Genomic DNA, 16,338 nt, shown 5'->3' with positions numbered 1-16,338 from the left:
TGGCCCTGTGGCCTGAGGCTCCCTGCGAGTGAGTTGATTGTGTTTTGGGAAATAATATTTAATATTTAACTCCATACGATCCCTCTGGGGTGCCGATCGCGACTGATAAGCCCTTTCAGGGCCGCGATTTGGGGTCTGAGGATGCGCCGGCTATGGATCGCCGTCCTGCCGGCCGCTGCAATTCTTTTCCTAACGGCTACGAGTGTATTTACATGTAAGTATCATACTGTCAACTAGTTCCACAGGCCTTCTAATCTTCCAGCAGGTTAGATTAACGAGGTAGCCTCCAAGGGTGCGGGCGGTGCATGAAGGCGCAATCACACAGTGCGTCCTGCTTTGCGACCGCGGAAGCACTTCGACTATCAGCAGAGTCAAGGCACCTATTGAATTGCAGTGTGTTTTAAACTGCAGTGGTCAGGAATTGTTGCCTGCCGGGTGCGGCTGCTTTCGCGGTGATGCCTTGTCTGGCGTGAATGCTTGCTGATTCAGTTTTTTGAATTTGTTGTTAATTGCTGTACTGCTGGGTTTGTGTTACCATGTGGAGACTGAAGCATGTCTACTTGTAGTGATGCGATGCTTGCCTGCAGCGGGGGCTGAAAGCGGAAATGGCAATCACAGCCAGTCCGCTAGCGGAGACCGTGGAAGGAGGCCTCCTTTTCGTCTTTTAGGTGCACCATCGTCAAACACAGCAGAATCTCCGCAGGAAGGAAATTCAACTAAAAGCGAGGACCCATGGGGATTCATGGCACCTCTAAATTCCGCAATGCGAAGCTTTGTCGAAATGCTTAAACCGATCGTCAGCGGCAGCAACGGCTTGGAACAAGACTTCGAAGATGTGCTTGCGGCAATAAGCGAAACTTCACGAAGCCCACTCTTCTTCTTTGGCCTCGATAGTACACCTTCCCAGAGCACCTCATCCGCCACAGCGCAGCCGCAGAATTCCGGCGTTGTGCAGCGGCAGGACCCGACCAGTGGCAAAGTCCCACAGAAGAAACCGCAGCCTTCACAACCCAAGGAGGAAGGCGCGTCCAAACTGCCTTCTCGCAGCGCGCTCAGTTCGCAAACAAGCTCATCAGGAACTCCCTCAGGGCCAGGGGATGCATCCCACAAATTGCTTGGAAAGGAACATCCTCCAGGGCACAGTGATGAAGACGAAGATACAGCGAACCTTTGGAGAACATGGGACAAGGAAGATCTCGAACTGATGTAACGTAAGGAAAGTAGGAGCTCCTACATGACAGCAGGAGTGTGAGGGGCAGCGCCGTGGCCGCTTTGCGTCTCGCCTTACGGAGGTGGCAGTGGTGATGACCGCAAGTTCCGTGAATGGAAGTGCGATGAGAGGCGGCAGGTCGCCCCATGCGTTGTTTCGCTTAAGGCATCAACAGAGGGAGGTTCTCTCGAGCGGCTTGCCCGTACGCTCCTACTGAAGCGAAGTTCTCCGTTCGTTCTGCGAAGCAGGGAAAGACCTGATCTCACGGAATGGCTCTTTGAACCGCGTGTAGGCAGGGGAGATCAAAGCGTCCCGAAAATATTGCATTTGCACTCTTCCGCGGGAGCAGCATTTCAAACTGGCTACTGTGGCTTCCGGCTGTGCTCTCTGGAGCCTGCAGCCCTAGGGCGCATACTTGTAATGTACCCTTAGACAAAATGTTTACTGGTAGGGACGCCGACGTAGCAGCCCCTACTCTGCGGGCACCCAGCGTGTGCGACTGTCACCTATGGGTTCCCGCACTGGCGCTTCTGTCTGCCATATAGGTGGGGGTTTTCCTAACTTTTGGACAGCAAAAACTCCCCAGTAACTCGTTTCTTACGATGCTGTAGAACATAGCAAAGAAAAAGCCAACGGCGGGCATGAGATAGCACGGAAGTCGCTGCGATTCGTTTTGTAGTAAGGAGATACTTCAGTCCGGGAAACATGTAGGTGCTGACAACCGGTGAAAAAGCGATTTCACGTGTAGTGTTATGCAGTAGCTGCTTCCCAGGAAGCGCCTCACACAAGAAAGCCTGTCAGCGAGGCGGATGGTGGACAGGGGAAGGTACAGTTGGTGTTCCTACTGCACAGGGAGCAACTTGCAATTGGATTCATTTGCACTTTTTACGAGGCCTTCGAGACTTGTGCCTTTTCTCTTGATGCCTTTGTCTGCCCGCTCTCGCACCTCTCTGTGCACCATGGTGCAGTCTTTTAGCAGTCGTGGCCACTTGCGGCGTGACTGATGTGGGGAGGCGCTTGAATTGGTTCTCTTCTGAGCAAACGGAATCCTCAGAGTGGGTCTGAAGAGCCTGGCGAGCCCTGGCGGCCGGCGTTGCTGCTGCTGCTGCCGGAGGTTCTATAAATCCCCCCAGGGAAAGTGATACACAAGAGGCGACTTGCCAGGGAGAAGAAGAAGCGTCATTGGCTGGAGGTGGCAGCAAACGGACGGCCTGCAGCAGCCACCCACAGTAAAACTGACCGCCGAAACTACATGACACCACCAAACGGCACTTCTGAACTTCCTACCGTTACCTTCTGCCTCTCCACGTCGCCCCCATCAATCGCAAAGTCTTCCAAAGCCTAGCAAAGGCCCACAAGCCAGCGGCCGTAAGCATGCCAAGACAACAGCACACTGAAACGACAGTTTCAGAGCCGGTGTAAACCGCACCTTAACGACTTCACTTGTCAGGGCTGGCTGTGGCTTCGACTTCTTCCAGCCCTCCTCACCAGCATCATCTGCAATTCCTAAAACACAAGAAAGACGAAACACTGGCAGAGGCACCCTGCTATATGCCATCCTTGAACGGCGCTGCCCTGCAGACGGCGATCATGGGCACCCTCGCAAGGAAAGCAGAATGACTGGGCGCACAGTGCCTGCATCCAAGCACAATTTCCGCTTTTCTGTATGTTCACAGCAACGCTTTCCCCCACCTCCAGACACATTCAAAGCCTGCAATACACACCTTTGCGCTTCTTCGGTTGGCTGCTAATACTGCCGTGGCCACCTCGGGGATCACGACCGACAAATTTCTGGCTTTTGGACTGGAGAGAAGAAGCAGCTTTCGCTGCTGCCTCCGCTAGCCGTTGGCTGCGTTGTATGTAGTTGATGTGCTCTCTTATCTTCTCTCGGCGCTGCAAGGAAAAATGACCTCATGCGCACTTGAATGAACGACTCCTGGATACATTTACCTGCAAACAAGCTGTTCCCTCCCGATGTTTTGGTATTGGCAATTGTTATCCTAATTTACAACCCATAAAGCCAGTACGGCCAGCTACTACGCGGCACTGTACCTGTGCTCGCAGCAGCCGCCTCTCCTCCTTTTGCTTTTCGAGGGCTCTGGTCTCGGCCTCCTTCCTGCGTTGTTCCTTGCGTTTCGATGCTCCTGTGATGAATTCGCTGGAACGCACAGCAAACAGCGTCATCTCACGTTCTGGGACAATCCCCCAGCAAGCTGAAATTGCAGCTGTCCCTTGGGCCGGCGCTGCGCATTGTTAGTCAATGGAGCTCATGCCATATCGACAAGTAGCACAAACAGCATTACCGATGCCACCCACTTGGGCTATCATTCAGGGTTGTACAGTTGCGGCCGCCAGACAGACTGACAAGGAAAACACAAGTAAGACACAAGGAAGAGGCCTCACCGCCTCGCGGCGAAGTCAAAAAGTGCAGCAGTGCCTTGAGCAGAGCCTTTTGGAGCTTTCTTCTTCATTCTGCCACGCATCAGTCAGCTGGGAAAGGCTGAACTTGATTTGAACTTGGTATTTACCATTACTCCGTCCGCTGCAAAGGGATTGATCCCTTGGAGAGTACACGCGACAACCCCGAACCACCGAGCTGATAGAGAGTAAAAAGTCAACATACGACATGGAAAAACGAGGTAGTAAATAAATGCATTTTGCAATTTCTACTTACTGAGGGTGCCATCGAGGCTAGTGACAGCAACGCATAGAAAGTTGTTTCGATTGGGGCTGCGGCATGCGTCGAGCGGCAATCAAGCTGCATGGCAGTACACAAATCTACAGCCATGAATTGTCTGTATATGTATGGGCCTTCTTCCTAAACGTTTGTCATAGCTGCCTCTACACGCACTGGCTGTTCCCCTCACCGTGGAGCTAGTGCTGAATGCTTGTGGCACACTAGTTAGCTTGCTACTGCTAGATTGGTATGCATACTTTGGAATGCGTTGAAGCTGCTATTTCCTATTCTGCAAAATGTTATTGTCTAAAAATGCACAGCGCATAGTGAACGTTTTCCTAGGTGTTTCCGTGTTGCATGCTTTCGATGATACGCTTCACCTGTTTGGCACAGAAGCTCGTTGATTATAGGGCGTGGGTGGTGAGCAGAGTGTAATCTTTGTCTAAGAAACTCTGCAAAGCTGCTTTGAGCTTACGTAAGGGTTTTCCTGAAGAGTCTGTTTTCAACGTTGGAGTTTGTTGGTGTTATGTTGGTATTCTCTGGAGAGGGCTGTTGGGGTAGAGAGTAGAGCGCTACAGAAGCCCATAAGTGCTCCACCTTTACGATTGAGGAGCGCGTATCTCTCTGTGGGGAGATCCATGATGGTGTAGTGGGTGGTTTGGGCGCTAGGAGGACACAGCTCGTTACCATATAATTCTCTTGTAGGCGTACGCGTTTTGGCGTAGCGTCTTCGAAAGCTGAGTCCAATAAGAGTCTACAATGGTATGCAGACGGACTTGTTGCCTTGTGGCGGTGGAAGTGCCGTGAGAGTTGCTTGGGAGGTTGTTCACCGCTTTGGGGGGACCATGCCACAACTTACGGGAGGTATGTAGGACGGTCTGCCTGAAGTTGACGCATGCATTTTCCCCCTGCCTGAGCGTAGGTTGTTTGCTGAAGGCCAAATGAGTGTTAAGCAATGGTATTCAGTGCAAGGAGACTCGGCTATTCTAGCATGCTCTGTGAAGCTGATACATATACCTGTCAACACTTTCTTGAAGACTGGCTATTAAGGCCCAAATAAATGATTAGTAAAGGTGCACATTAATAGGGCATGCACCAAGAGGGTTTGGTTGTGCTTGCAATTGGGTTGGCTTTCCGTGTTTATTTCTGCAAGATGCGTTTGCAAGAGAAAAGTCCTCTTGGTGTTCTCTCGAACATTTTAGTCGCAGCTTCATCCCCTCTCTCCTTCCGCACAATAGAGATTGATTATGCTTTGCCCCGTGGTGGAGGAAGTGATCAACTCCTTGGAGCCTTCCCTGATTAAGCCAAACGCAGTAACTGTTTCCCATCCAGCGGGGATTGTTGCTACGGCCAAACCAATTCATGAAGAATGCCTCCGCCATCGCCGATCGTCCAGAAACGACGAAGGCCGCGATTTGGTGGTAGTGGCGGGGTTGCTTGCTTCTCTCCATCTTTAGTTTCGTCTTCAAACGCACCATAGGAACTGCAGTTACCACTGAGAAGTTTGTTATTATGTTAGAACCGCAAATAATGGTGGTTTTACCTAAGCAGGAATAACACTTTTCCGAGATACATCCAAATCATGAAAGCTCTCCGAAATGCGCTGCGATGTAGGGTCATTCTCCGAACCACAAGAGAGCAGGCTATGGCACAAGTGAGAAAGTGAGAAATAAGGAAAGCGTTAGGGCGCTGCATCGAGAAGTATCAGTTCTTCAACTCGGAACTTCAGTATCAATGGTTCATACCAGGGGTGCTTCATATCAGGGATGCTTCTCGGAGAGAGCTAACCTTTAGCCAGCTGAACCGCAGCTAGCAAACTAAGCGGAGAAAGGGTGGTACAGGCCTAGTTTATGGAGTACATACGCACTAGAGAGAGGAGAAGCGCCACTTCTACAGCCATAGCTGAGAAGGTAGAAGACGCGTTTGCAAAGAATCCCAACAGATCCTAGGGATTTTGGGGATATGAACGTTAGCACAGCCCATAAAAAGGTAAGAAGCGAGATACAGGGGACGGCCGGCGAATCTGGAGCCCAGAAAGCACGCAATTCCGCGCCTCGCATCTGCTTCTTCTGCAACAGCATTGTTACATAATCAGATACTTCAGGCGCATGAAAGGGCTGTGCAACTAAAGGAGTAAGAACCTACTCATCACCAAACCAATAAAGCAATCAGGGAATTTCTGAAATGGCCCCCAAGCAACGTGTGGGGTGGTGAAGTGGGTGGCAGGAGCACCCGCAAATCCGCCATAACTCAATGTGCTTCTCCGAGTTCGTAGCAATGATCATGCGTCGCTTGCGCTACCTGACCTAGGCTGCGAAGCGGAGTTGATATCTGCGAGGCAGTCCAAGCTAAGTATATGTATATTGGCGCATTCTCTTCGGATACGCTTCCCCTGTGGCAGACAGGGCACAGATATCGGCAAATATATGGGCGTGAATGAACGATCAATTCAGGAAAATGTCATGCCCTTATGATACCGGCTTGTACGTTGAACCAACTCACCGTGGTGCCATCCTAAGTTTGCCGTGGGCGACTCGCTGGAGGGCACGCACGGTGGTTACAGAATACACCTTTTAATTGCACGTGCCGCGACATAGTAAGAGAGTGAACAACTCCGCGCCCCCAACAGGAATCGCATCGTATACGGGAAGAGGCATGGAATCACTTCCCGAAGACGGAAGGGGCACTGAAGCTTCCAGGCAGAGCAGTCTCTTATTCCAACACCAAGATAACAAAGGAGAGTCTTCAACTCCAGGACTACGATAGCAAATTAGTTTTTCGGTGGAAATGTCGGCTGACGCAGTATGACTTCACCATCAGAAATATCAAGAGTATCATCGGCTTTGTCGGTGACGAACTACTAGAGTCCTACCAGTGATGCGACTTTTCCTTCAACATCAGTTGAATCCGACGACTCCTACGCTGCGTCTTTGTCGTGAGTTGAGTTGTAGCAGTCCTTGCTGGCAACTCGGACAGCAAGGAAAGCCCGGCATGTGAGCATACCCAAGCCCGCTTCTAAGGCAAGCCCTAATAACACCAAATGTAATTGTTCAGCACTTCCTCAGCCCACAGTAGCCAGCCTGCACGCGAGTGGAAATATGCGTACCAACCCCAGACTGACCAAGCTGCGACCGGCAGCCAGTGAGCCAGTCGGGGAACCGTCAAGTGACCTGGCTACGCTTTCTCTTTGTCCACTGAATCCTTGGCTCCAATGCTGCAGCGAGTGATCAGGGACTTGACGGGACCACTTCCTCCGTCAAAACTAGCCTTCGTTAGACAACTCCGAGGCGGGGCATCACTGGAAGTCGATACTGCTTGGGTGGCTCTCAACTTTCACGAAGAGTAGCCAGTTCAACTTAATAAACCACCTACCCACAAATGGGGCCTGATAGCATTTCCCCTATTGGGGTCAGAGCGTACTACATGAAATGGATCGTATAATTGGAACCGTAGCAACAAGCAAAGTCATGCGCTGTACAGAGAAGCATGCACTGATAGCATGCGTGTATTTCATGCGGCAGCTGCGTTTGTGCCATACATTATTTATATATGGTATATGCACCTGCCTCTGTATACGTGAACCCACACAAATGCACGTATACCTGTACATTTATAAATGCGTGCCCGCATGATGATTATGTACAACTAAGCGACCCCTAACCCAACTTCAGATCTTAATGGAATGCCGCACGATTATGTATGCATTCTGCTAATGAATCCGCAGCTTCCATTCGGCAAAAGACGAAAGCTGCATATGAAGCCTGTCAGTAGCGTGGCAAGCTAAAGGGAGCATATTCCTTTTTGTATGAGCAGGCTACCCCCGAGTCGACGCCCTCCAGATTCCACTAAACAAACGCCTGCAGCTGATTTCATTTCCAGGCCAGTTGACACAGCATCGGACAAGCCCGAACAGATCCCGCATCTCCTTCCCCACCACGTGCTGTTGAAATAGTTAAACAACACATCCGACCTTTCATACGCATAAGCACCACATTAAAGCATCACGAGCGTAGAAAGAAGACCAGAAGTGACTACTTTCGAGTTTTTATTGACCCCGTGGATCATTGACATTTGAGTTGTTCCTCGTTCGTGATTAGTGGGCTTGCAGAGGGTGATGGGCCTGCAGCGCCCTCTCTTCATTCGCTCTGCAAATTTTCCCCTAGTTAACCTATCATCAGCTGCAATGGATTTGCGCAAAACGTTCACCGATCCCACCCCCCTCGCACTATCTACCGCTCCTACACTAAAGTCTAAAGGCGCAGAGTTCGACGTGTTAGTGCGGGTTGCCCCAAGCCTATTGCCGCTCCTGTACAGTAATGGCCTGCCTGCAACGCGCACTCGGAGAATTACAAAGGGTCCCCTACCGCTACACGGCCTCTGTAAGCTCTATAAGCAGATAACAGCAATCGCTCAGCTCAGCCTGATCGTGCGTCTACCCGCCATCATTCTCGCGCTTGCTGTGAGCAAGAGCAGTACCGTCCCCTGCGCTGAGCCGAGACTCCACAGTTGGTGTACCCCCGCTGGACCGCTGCTAATAGGGCGCCTCGGCTTTCGCTGAATAGAGAGAGTAACCAAGCAGAGATGTTAAAGGTATCCGCCCTTCAAGATGGGCAGAACGCCCGCGCGCAGGCCTTGCCCTACACCGGCACATGCGTTCCCTCATAGGCTTCCCGCAGCAGGTTGCCCTTGCTGCACTGCGCTGAGGAGCAGCCATACGGCCCGCTTCGTGCAAAATTGTAGGACCTTTAATCGGCCGTGTCTCAACGCATCAGCAAAACTGGGGAGGCGCGCAGCTGCCAACTCACATTTTAATGGGGAGCTGGGCAAAGGCTTGCTGTGCGTTCGGTTTGCAGGAACACATCTCGAGATCGCCTTTCAAGCATGACGGGCTAGGCGTGAGGAAATGCAGTTCAACAAACACAGAGTGGGCTGTAAAACCTAACACTTTTCTGCTCTCTCCTGCTGTAAGCTGCAACAGGAGAAGCGGAGCAAATCAGGCGCCCCCATTACCACTGGGCGCCGCGGATTGCGCGTCGCTTGCACCAGCTTGCTGCGCCCGCTGCTGCTGCTGCTGATGCTTGCGCATCCTGTAAGCACGATACATTTCTGCGTACAAACAAGACACAAGGCAGCATCGCAATGCTTGCGAATAGAAACAGTCCGTAGCCAGGCCCTTCAAGATCGCCCTACAACCCTCACAAAACATGTCGACAGCAGCGGAGCAGCAGCTCCGGTGTTGCTGCTGCGGATGCAAGACGAAACTTTTGCTGCAGTGCAGAGCCGACTCACTTTTGACGTGGGCTATGCAACCTTTCGCTGAGCCGTCATCTGGGAACCTCAAGACCATCAGCGGCTGCGACTGAGGCAGAAGCCAAGGGACGCACGCACCACATTGCAAATGCATCACCACCACCAGCAGAACAAAACCACGGCTCTTATCCCGCCACCCACTGCTCGCAGCTACAGGCATACACGCACCAGGGTGATGCAGCTTTTCAAAAGAGACCAACTTTGCCTCTAAACTAAAAGAAATCAAACTGCTGGCGAAGCAATTTCTAGCACCCTTCGGTATCTCGCCCCTCGGTACCCACTTAACTCTTAAAATCTAAGGGTACCATTATTGCATGGTGCGTGCTTGCTGCTGCGTGTGCCTGTGCAGGTGAGTCTCTATTATTTCACGCAGGGTTCGACATGTAACACGTAGGCCTCGTGTAGCCATTCATTGCTCTCCTCCCCAAACCCTAAACCCTCCAAACCGTAAACCCTCGATATCATTGGTCCGTGCTCGGCTGTTCCTAACAGCTACAGCCATCCGGTTTGGATGACGCCCACCTTTGTAGCATTGAAGTAAAAGCACAAAAGCCTTGCATCGTTTTTCCTGCTCGTTATTTTGTGAGTCTCCGCCAACTCCATCGAAGAATACACATCGACGAAGTCATCTTCCACCTGCTGCTGTTGTGGCTGCTGGTGCTCGAGTTGTTGCTGCTGGGAGTCTCCTGGCTGTTGTTCCTGCTGCTGCTGCTCGGGCTTCAGGCGCCATGGTGGCGGAAGGCCCAGGAGATCAGCAACAAGGCGCCACTGTGCTCCCCCCTGATATTCTTCTGCACCTTTAGGAGTATCCTCAGGGTATCGCGCCAGCTCCGTAATACCTATTACCCCTTCTTCACCTCCCTCCTGCTGCTGATCCTGCTGCCTCTGCAGCAGCAGCTGCTGATGCTGCTGTTGCTTAGCTCCGCTGACAAGCACAACGCGGTCAGGAGTCACAATCACTTCACAAAGTCTTCTGTCTGGCGCGTTGAAGAGCCAAGAAGACAGGTGATCGTAACCGTCCCCCAAAGGCATCGATACAGCTGGCGCCCCACTAGACCCACCAGGTCCCCCTCCGCTGCTGCTGCGCTTGGCTAGCACGCCGTGAGACCCCCCGCGAGAAACGTGCTGCTGCTGTTGCTGCTGTATATAGTAGTCCTTTTGGCTGTCTGTGCTTCTGCGGCTCAGGGGGGTTGAGGATGAGTGCCACCGAAGCAGCAGAGAAAGGGAACGAGCAGTCACCGAAGCTGTTGCTGCTCCCAGCGGCGACTCGGGAACAGCGGCACGGGGGGCAATGCTGGAGAGCTGCGCAAGGGACGGCAACGAGCCTGTGCAGCTTTTGCCCGTATCTGCAGCGCTGTTGCTGCTGCTATTGCTACTGCTGCTGATGCTGCTGTCGCATGCTGCGCCATGTGCCTCACACAGAATCGGCGGCGGGGTTTCAGTGGAGCCTTGTCCACCTGAGCCAGCTGCTGAAGAGACGGCACTGTGCTGCTGCTGCAGCAGCAGATGTAATGGCGGCTGCAATACGGCCTCCACATAACAGGGGAAGGTCCTCACATCCGCCGCCCGAAGAAATACCTGGAGAGCCCAGCGAGGAACCCTAAGCAACACGAGGCGGTGCGTTGGCAATGAAAGCAAAGACGCCCAGCGCTGGAAAGGCAGCTGAGGGGGCAGCGCTTCTCCAGCAACAGTAGTAGCAACAGAAAGGTCCCCCCCAGCAGCGGCAGCGGCAGACCAACCTCCCGCAGCCGGCAGCGGAGACCCACACGACACACAGCTATTGCTGGTCACGCCGCCGCTCAGCCACCGCTGCTTCAGCAGCATCGGGGTGCCTTCCTGAGGCGTATAGGAAGGGATCAAGGCGCTGCTGCGGGTGCTGCTGCTTTTGCTGCTACGGCTGCTGAAGCTGTTGCTGCTGCACAGCGCGCACAAGTTAGGCACCAGCGGGCCTGATGCCAACACAGCATCCTCGTTTGCAGGCGTCGTTGCTTCTGCTGCCGTTGCTGCTCTAGCGGCTGCTGTTTCTGCCGTTGTTGCTCCTGTCTTCCGCCCTTTGGAAGAAGAGCCACGGGGAGACTTCGCGCTGGACAGCCGCCGCCAGGCCCCCAATATGCCCCCCAAGTTAAGACCCTGGGTACCGCTCGGCCTAAACGCGCTGTTGCTCCTTACCTGCTGCTGCTGCTGCTGCTGTTGTTGCTGCTGCTGTTGCTGCGTGCGAACGACATTAATTGATGGAGACAAAGCATGAGAGCGGCTAAAAGGCGTCGTCGACGCGGAAGAGTTTATATCTGAAGACAGAGAAGAGGAACTCCACGCTCGTGACAAAACCGACTGACGGCTGCCTCGGCGCACCGACCGCTGCTGCTGTTGCTGCTGCTGCTGCTCTTGCTGCTCAAGGCGCTGATGCTGCTGCTGGGCCTCAGCGGTGCAGACGGAGCATGTGCCCGTTGTGTGGTCCACAAGCTCCAGCTGCTGCTGCATCGCCAGCCAGTGACACGCAACGTAGCCTCCGCGAACAAAGGAAACCCACCTGTACATACACCGACAACAAACTAAACACCATACACTACACACCATACAAAACACCACATTAAACATGCACATGCATAAAACAGTACAAACATGTATTGTATGGTGTGCAGTATACATACTGCACACCATACAATACACACCATACAATATCCACCGTACATCACAGCATACACTACACATACACTCCACAGCATAAACTGCACTAAATACACACAACACCTGCGAAAACGTACGCAGCAACAAACTACACCAGAGACTACACCACAGACAGACGCACACTGCATGCACTCCACTCCATATACACACACGCACCCTTGAGCACACACATATATACGTGAGACAAACCAATGAGCTGCAACAACAACATGCAGCTGCTGCTTGGGGCTGCTAGGGTGCCGAGAAGCAACCGGTGGGTCTTCTATTTGCTTCCGTCTGTGTCACTACCCGCGACAGATGTGCCTGCTTACCTCAGCGCCATCTCCTCTGTTAAGAAATGGTATATCTCCGCAGCATCTGCATCCAGCGTCCCCTCCTCGGTGAGGAGACAGACGTGGTGCGAGGGCACCTGCAATTGATGCAAGCTGTAGGCCTTCCTATTCTCCTCCGGTGTCAGAGATGTGCAGCAAAACACGTCCGACTGGACAAACCTCTCGCGAGCAGCCCCTGAGGCCCCGGCCTTGCAGCCTCTGTCTCCTGCTGCACACCCCGCCATGCACTCAGCAGCACTGCCTCCTGCTGCAGTGCTCGCTGTAAGGCGCTCGTCTATATGACGCAAAGCCTCGCCCCGATGACCCCCTTGCTCACCCCCAATGTCCCCGCGCATTCTCTTGTCCTCTCGCTGCTGCTGCTTCTCGTGCTGCTGCTGTTCGTGATGTTGCTGCTGCTGCTGCTCCTCCTCCTCCGGGAGGTCAGACGCCCGCAAGATGCCCGTCTGCTTCCTGTCCGTTTTCGCTTCTGTTGCTGCCTCTGCTACCGGCTGTTGTCCGTTGTTTGCTGCTGCTGAGAGCGGCGCCGCAGTTGCTTGCTGCAGCTGGGCGATACTGCTGCTGCAAGGCAACACTGGCAAGCACTCCAGCTGCGGCCACTTTGCTTGAAACTCCTGCACGACAGCTGCGCTCTCAAAGCAATTCCTTCCGGCAGTTGCGGGCTGTGGGGTCCCCCCTGATGCTGCTGCTGTTCCTGCTGCTGCAGTTCCTGTTGGTCCTGTTGCATGCTCAGAGCAAGAACTACGCAACCGCCAGAAAGGAGTCCTATCTCCACGGGGAAATGGCTCTGACATGCAGCGGCGGTGGGGGTGCCGCTTTGCTGCTGCTGCTGCAGCCTGCTGCTGGCTCTGCTCCGTCTCCGCGCCTGCCGAGGTGCAGCCTGCGGACCCCCGTCGTGCTTGCGCTGCTGCAGTTTGCAACTCTGCCGCATTCACAGCAGCAACGGACGAAGCTCGAGAAGACGTCCTGCCTGCGCGGGTCCCTTGCCCTCCTGCTGCTGCTGCTGCTGTTGCTGCTGTGGCCGAAGCAGCAGTACCATCTCCCGCAGCAGATGAGGAGGAGCGCGAATCTCCAGGGTGTCCTCTCCACTTTAACGAGCGCAGCAGCCGCGTACCTCGCCGCCGCGGCAGCCTCCGCCTTTCGGTGTCTTCACCTCCTGCGCGCCTCCCATTAGAATTCCTAGCAGAGGGGCTCCCGCACCCGCTGCCTGCAGCAGCAGCAGTCGCAGCACACGCAGTAGCAAACACCGCAATACACCAAACCACCGGTCAGAGTCGCACGAAACTGGCCGCTGCCACTGCTGCAGAGGCCGTTGCTGCTGCTGTTGCTGCTGCGGGTCTCCGTTTCTGGAGGCTCAGCCCTTGGGTGGGTCTTCGGGCAAGGCCAACCACCTTCGTGTCTGCATCCGCCCGCCACTGCAGCAGCAGCAGCGGAAGCAGCAGCAGCACTTTTTTGCTACTCCTAGGAATGCTCACTTAAGCTGCTTCTTGTGGGGTCGGCGTCTGTAGCGGTTGCTGCAGCTGCTCCTGTCGTAGCCGGGTCTATGGCACCAACGAGAGCAGGAAGCGTTTGCTTCCAGTCCCCCAGAGCATCCACGTGAATGGCTGGCGGCAGGCGCCCCCCCTCGAAGAGCCACTGAGGCCTCAAGTCCAGCAGCAGGAGCTTCCAAGCAGGGCCTCGCCCTGCAGCAAGGTCCCCTCTCGCACGCTGCGACTCACCGCATGCCCCAGCAGCTCCAGCAGCTGCAGGAGCAGCAGCAGCTGCTGCTGATGCATGCGTTGCTGCAGGCGAGACCCCGCTGCTGCAACGCCCAGAGATCCCAAAGTCTTCGCACGGGGAGAACAGAGGCGCTGATGTGCGCCCGTAGGCGTGGCTGCAGTGCACACAGCAGCAGCAGAAGCACCCGCAAGCGGCAAGAACCTCTCCAAAGCAGCACAGCAACAAGGGAGGTCTACAGGACAACACACGCAATACGCATGCAGCAGCAGCAGCAACAGCGCAGCGCCAGGCCGCGTTTCTGGTGTGCTGCACTCACAGCCCCAACACCCACCCCCTACACAACGTGCCGCCAAAGCAGCGGTAGCAGAATGCCTACTTGAGTACTTCCTGGGGCAGCATGAAGAAAACACGCTCAGACTCCGTCTGCTGCAGCGGCTGCAGCTGAGGCTCCGAGCTCCCCGTCTGCAACAGCACCAACAGCAGAAACAGAAACAGAAGCAACAGCAGCAGCAGCACAGACCAGAAGGTCAAGAACGGGGCATACGCTGTCACGACGAGTGCAAACAGCGGTGCCAGGCGAGGAGGACGCAGCAGAGGCACAACAGGCAGCAGCATCAGAAGCAGCAGCCCTCAGCTAATGCTGACCTGCGAAGCGCAGAAGATGTACGAGAAACTGAGAGGCGTCTGGTCGCGGAGCTCCTGGGCGAGGCGCCACAACTGCAGCAAACAGCACAGCAGCAGCAGCACAAACAAGCGGGCTACGACTAACAACCCCAACGCTGCTTCGTACTAACCACATGCATGTGCGAAGCAGCAGCAGAAGCAGCGGGGGGAGGGGCAGCAGCAGAAAGAGGAGGAGCACAGGAGCAGCTAGAGGAGGAGGATCAGCAGCAGGAGCAGCGGGAAAAGGAGTAGGAGCAGCAGCCGCAGCAGCAGAGCAGCAGCAGCAGCAGCAGCGAGAGTGGGGTAGTTACAAGGGATAGTTCCGGGACGGAGTTGATGGAGAGTTTGCTCAGGGTCTCAGGCAACTGCGAGACCTCAGTACTCAGCAGCATGCGTCTGTTGCTGATGAGTATGGCGAGAGAAACGAAGCAGAAGAAGACACTGTCGCTCTCCAGCATAAGCCAATCCCATAATACGAACAACACCGGCAGCTGCACCTTAGAAGAAAATAAAGTCAGAAACCAGGGCGTTACGTACAACTCAGGAGTTGCAAAGTGCCTCTCTGCAGACAAACACGCACATACCCACATACACACGCAAACCCTAAACCCCAATAGCCCCAGCACCTCAACCCTGACAACTCCAAACCCTCTACCCGCACAGCCCCAAACATTAATCCCTAATAACCCTAAACCCTAAACCCTAAACCCTAACGACCCTACAATAACTTCGAACGCTAAACAAACCCCTCAAGCCCCGAACAGAAAGTCGTATATGCCCTTAATGCTGTTGCCGAACCCCCCAAGCAGTAAATCCTCAACCTTTATATCGTAAACCCTAAACCCTAAACCTAAACCCTGGACCATCTGCCCTCGCTCCACTCTAGAGCATCTAGAGACTGCATGCAAAACTGCTACAACTCCTTCCCAGCGGGTTTTAAGAGTGCTGCCGTTGGCTCTGTGTTTGGGGTGGCTGGCTGTTGGCTTGCATTTGCGTTTGTTGGGTTTGTTTGCCATGTGTGTGGGTATACGTGGTCGCGTCTGTGCATGCAGCCTCCACGCATGCATACACGCTGCATGCATGCATTCTACAAGCATGCGTTCTACATGCATGCATTCTACAAGCATGCGTTCTACATGCATGCATTCTACATGCATGCATTCTACAAGCATGCATTTTACATGCATGCATTCTGGCTGCATGCGTGCTTGCTCGCCTAAGAAGATTGCGAGAGTAGGGTCGTGGTAGGCGAGGAGGCGGTTAAAGTGCTGGAAAGAAGATTGAAGAGCGGTGAAATCATCATCAGCAAACATCGCTGGAAGAAACCTCCGAACAAAAGCTACGAAACAGCAATACACCTCCCAGGGCTCAAACCCTCCTTCTGCCGCCCCCAAATACAGGAACGGAGCTGCACACACAAAAGAAACAAATAAAACAATAATATATATATATATTACTGAAACTGACGCAAGCGTAGATATCCCTTAGTCTTCTTCATTCACATTTCTCGCTCTCTGCCATATTCGCCTCTCCTATCCAGTTGCTGCGCTGCGCCTGGCTTCCGCCTCACCTCCCTCAGAACCTCAGCTCCTGTCTGTCTGGTGGTGGTTATGTTCGTTCGTAACCGGTTTGGCTGTCTCTGCCACTGCATCTGCCTGTGTTTGTCGCTCTGTATATCTAAACGTCTCCGTCTGTGTGCGTCTCTGTCTGTCTGTCTCTACCTTGGTGCATCGGTGTCTTTG

General features: G+C 53.8%; 3 protein-coding genes across 3 annotated transcripts; 1 reads left to right on the top strand and 2 right to left on the bottom strand.

Annotated features, from left to right (window-relative positions):
• Nucleotides 1-781: 781 nt before the first annotated feature.
• EAH_00030760 (hypothetical protein, conserved) lies at nt 782-1,210 on the top strand (the record flags this gene model as incomplete). Its single annotated transcript, XM_013392463.1, has 1 exon — nt 782-1,210. One exon carries the CDS (start codon nt 782-784, stop codon nt 1,208-1,210), a length of 429 nt encoding a protein of 142 aa, XP_013247917.1.
• Nucleotides 1,211-2,051: 841 nt separating this feature from the next.
• Nucleotides 2,052-3,693, bottom strand: EAH_00030750 (hypothetical protein, conserved; the record flags this gene model as incomplete). The annotated part of the gene is made up of 6 exons (XM_013392462.1): nt 2,052-2,327; nt 2,498-2,551; nt 2,640-2,716; nt 2,935-3,103; nt 3,263-3,368; nt 3,614-3,693. 6 exons carry the CDS (start codon nt 3,691-3,693, stop codon nt 2,052-2,054), a joined length of 762 nt encoding a protein of 253 aa, XP_013247916.1.
• A 5,187-nt stretch (nt 3,694-8,880) lies between these two features.
• On the bottom strand, nt 8,881-15,054 carry EAH_00030740 (TBC1 domain family member 23, related, related; the record flags this gene model as incomplete). The annotated part of the gene is made up of 8 exons (XM_013392461.1): nt 8,881-8,993; nt 9,177-9,246; nt 9,720-11,727; nt 12,197-13,421; nt 13,690-14,087; nt 14,310-14,395; nt 14,579-14,650; nt 14,908-15,054. 8 exons carry the CDS (start codon nt 15,052-15,054, stop codon nt 8,881-8,883), a joined length of 4,119 nt encoding a protein of 1,372 aa, XP_013247915.1.
• Between the last annotated feature and the right edge of the window lie 1,284 nt (nt 15,055-16,338).

The sequence above is a fragment of the Eimeria acervulina genome, genomic scaffold (assembly GCF_000499425.1).
Source record: "Eimeria acervulina Houghton genomic scaffold, Eah_scaff286, whole genome shotgun sequence".
NCBI classification, from domain to species: domain Eukaryota; phylum Apicomplexa; class Conoidasida; order Eucoccidiorida; family Eimeriidae; genus Eimeria; species Eimeria acervulina.
This window is presented reverse-complemented; position numbering and strand designations above follow the sequence as displayed.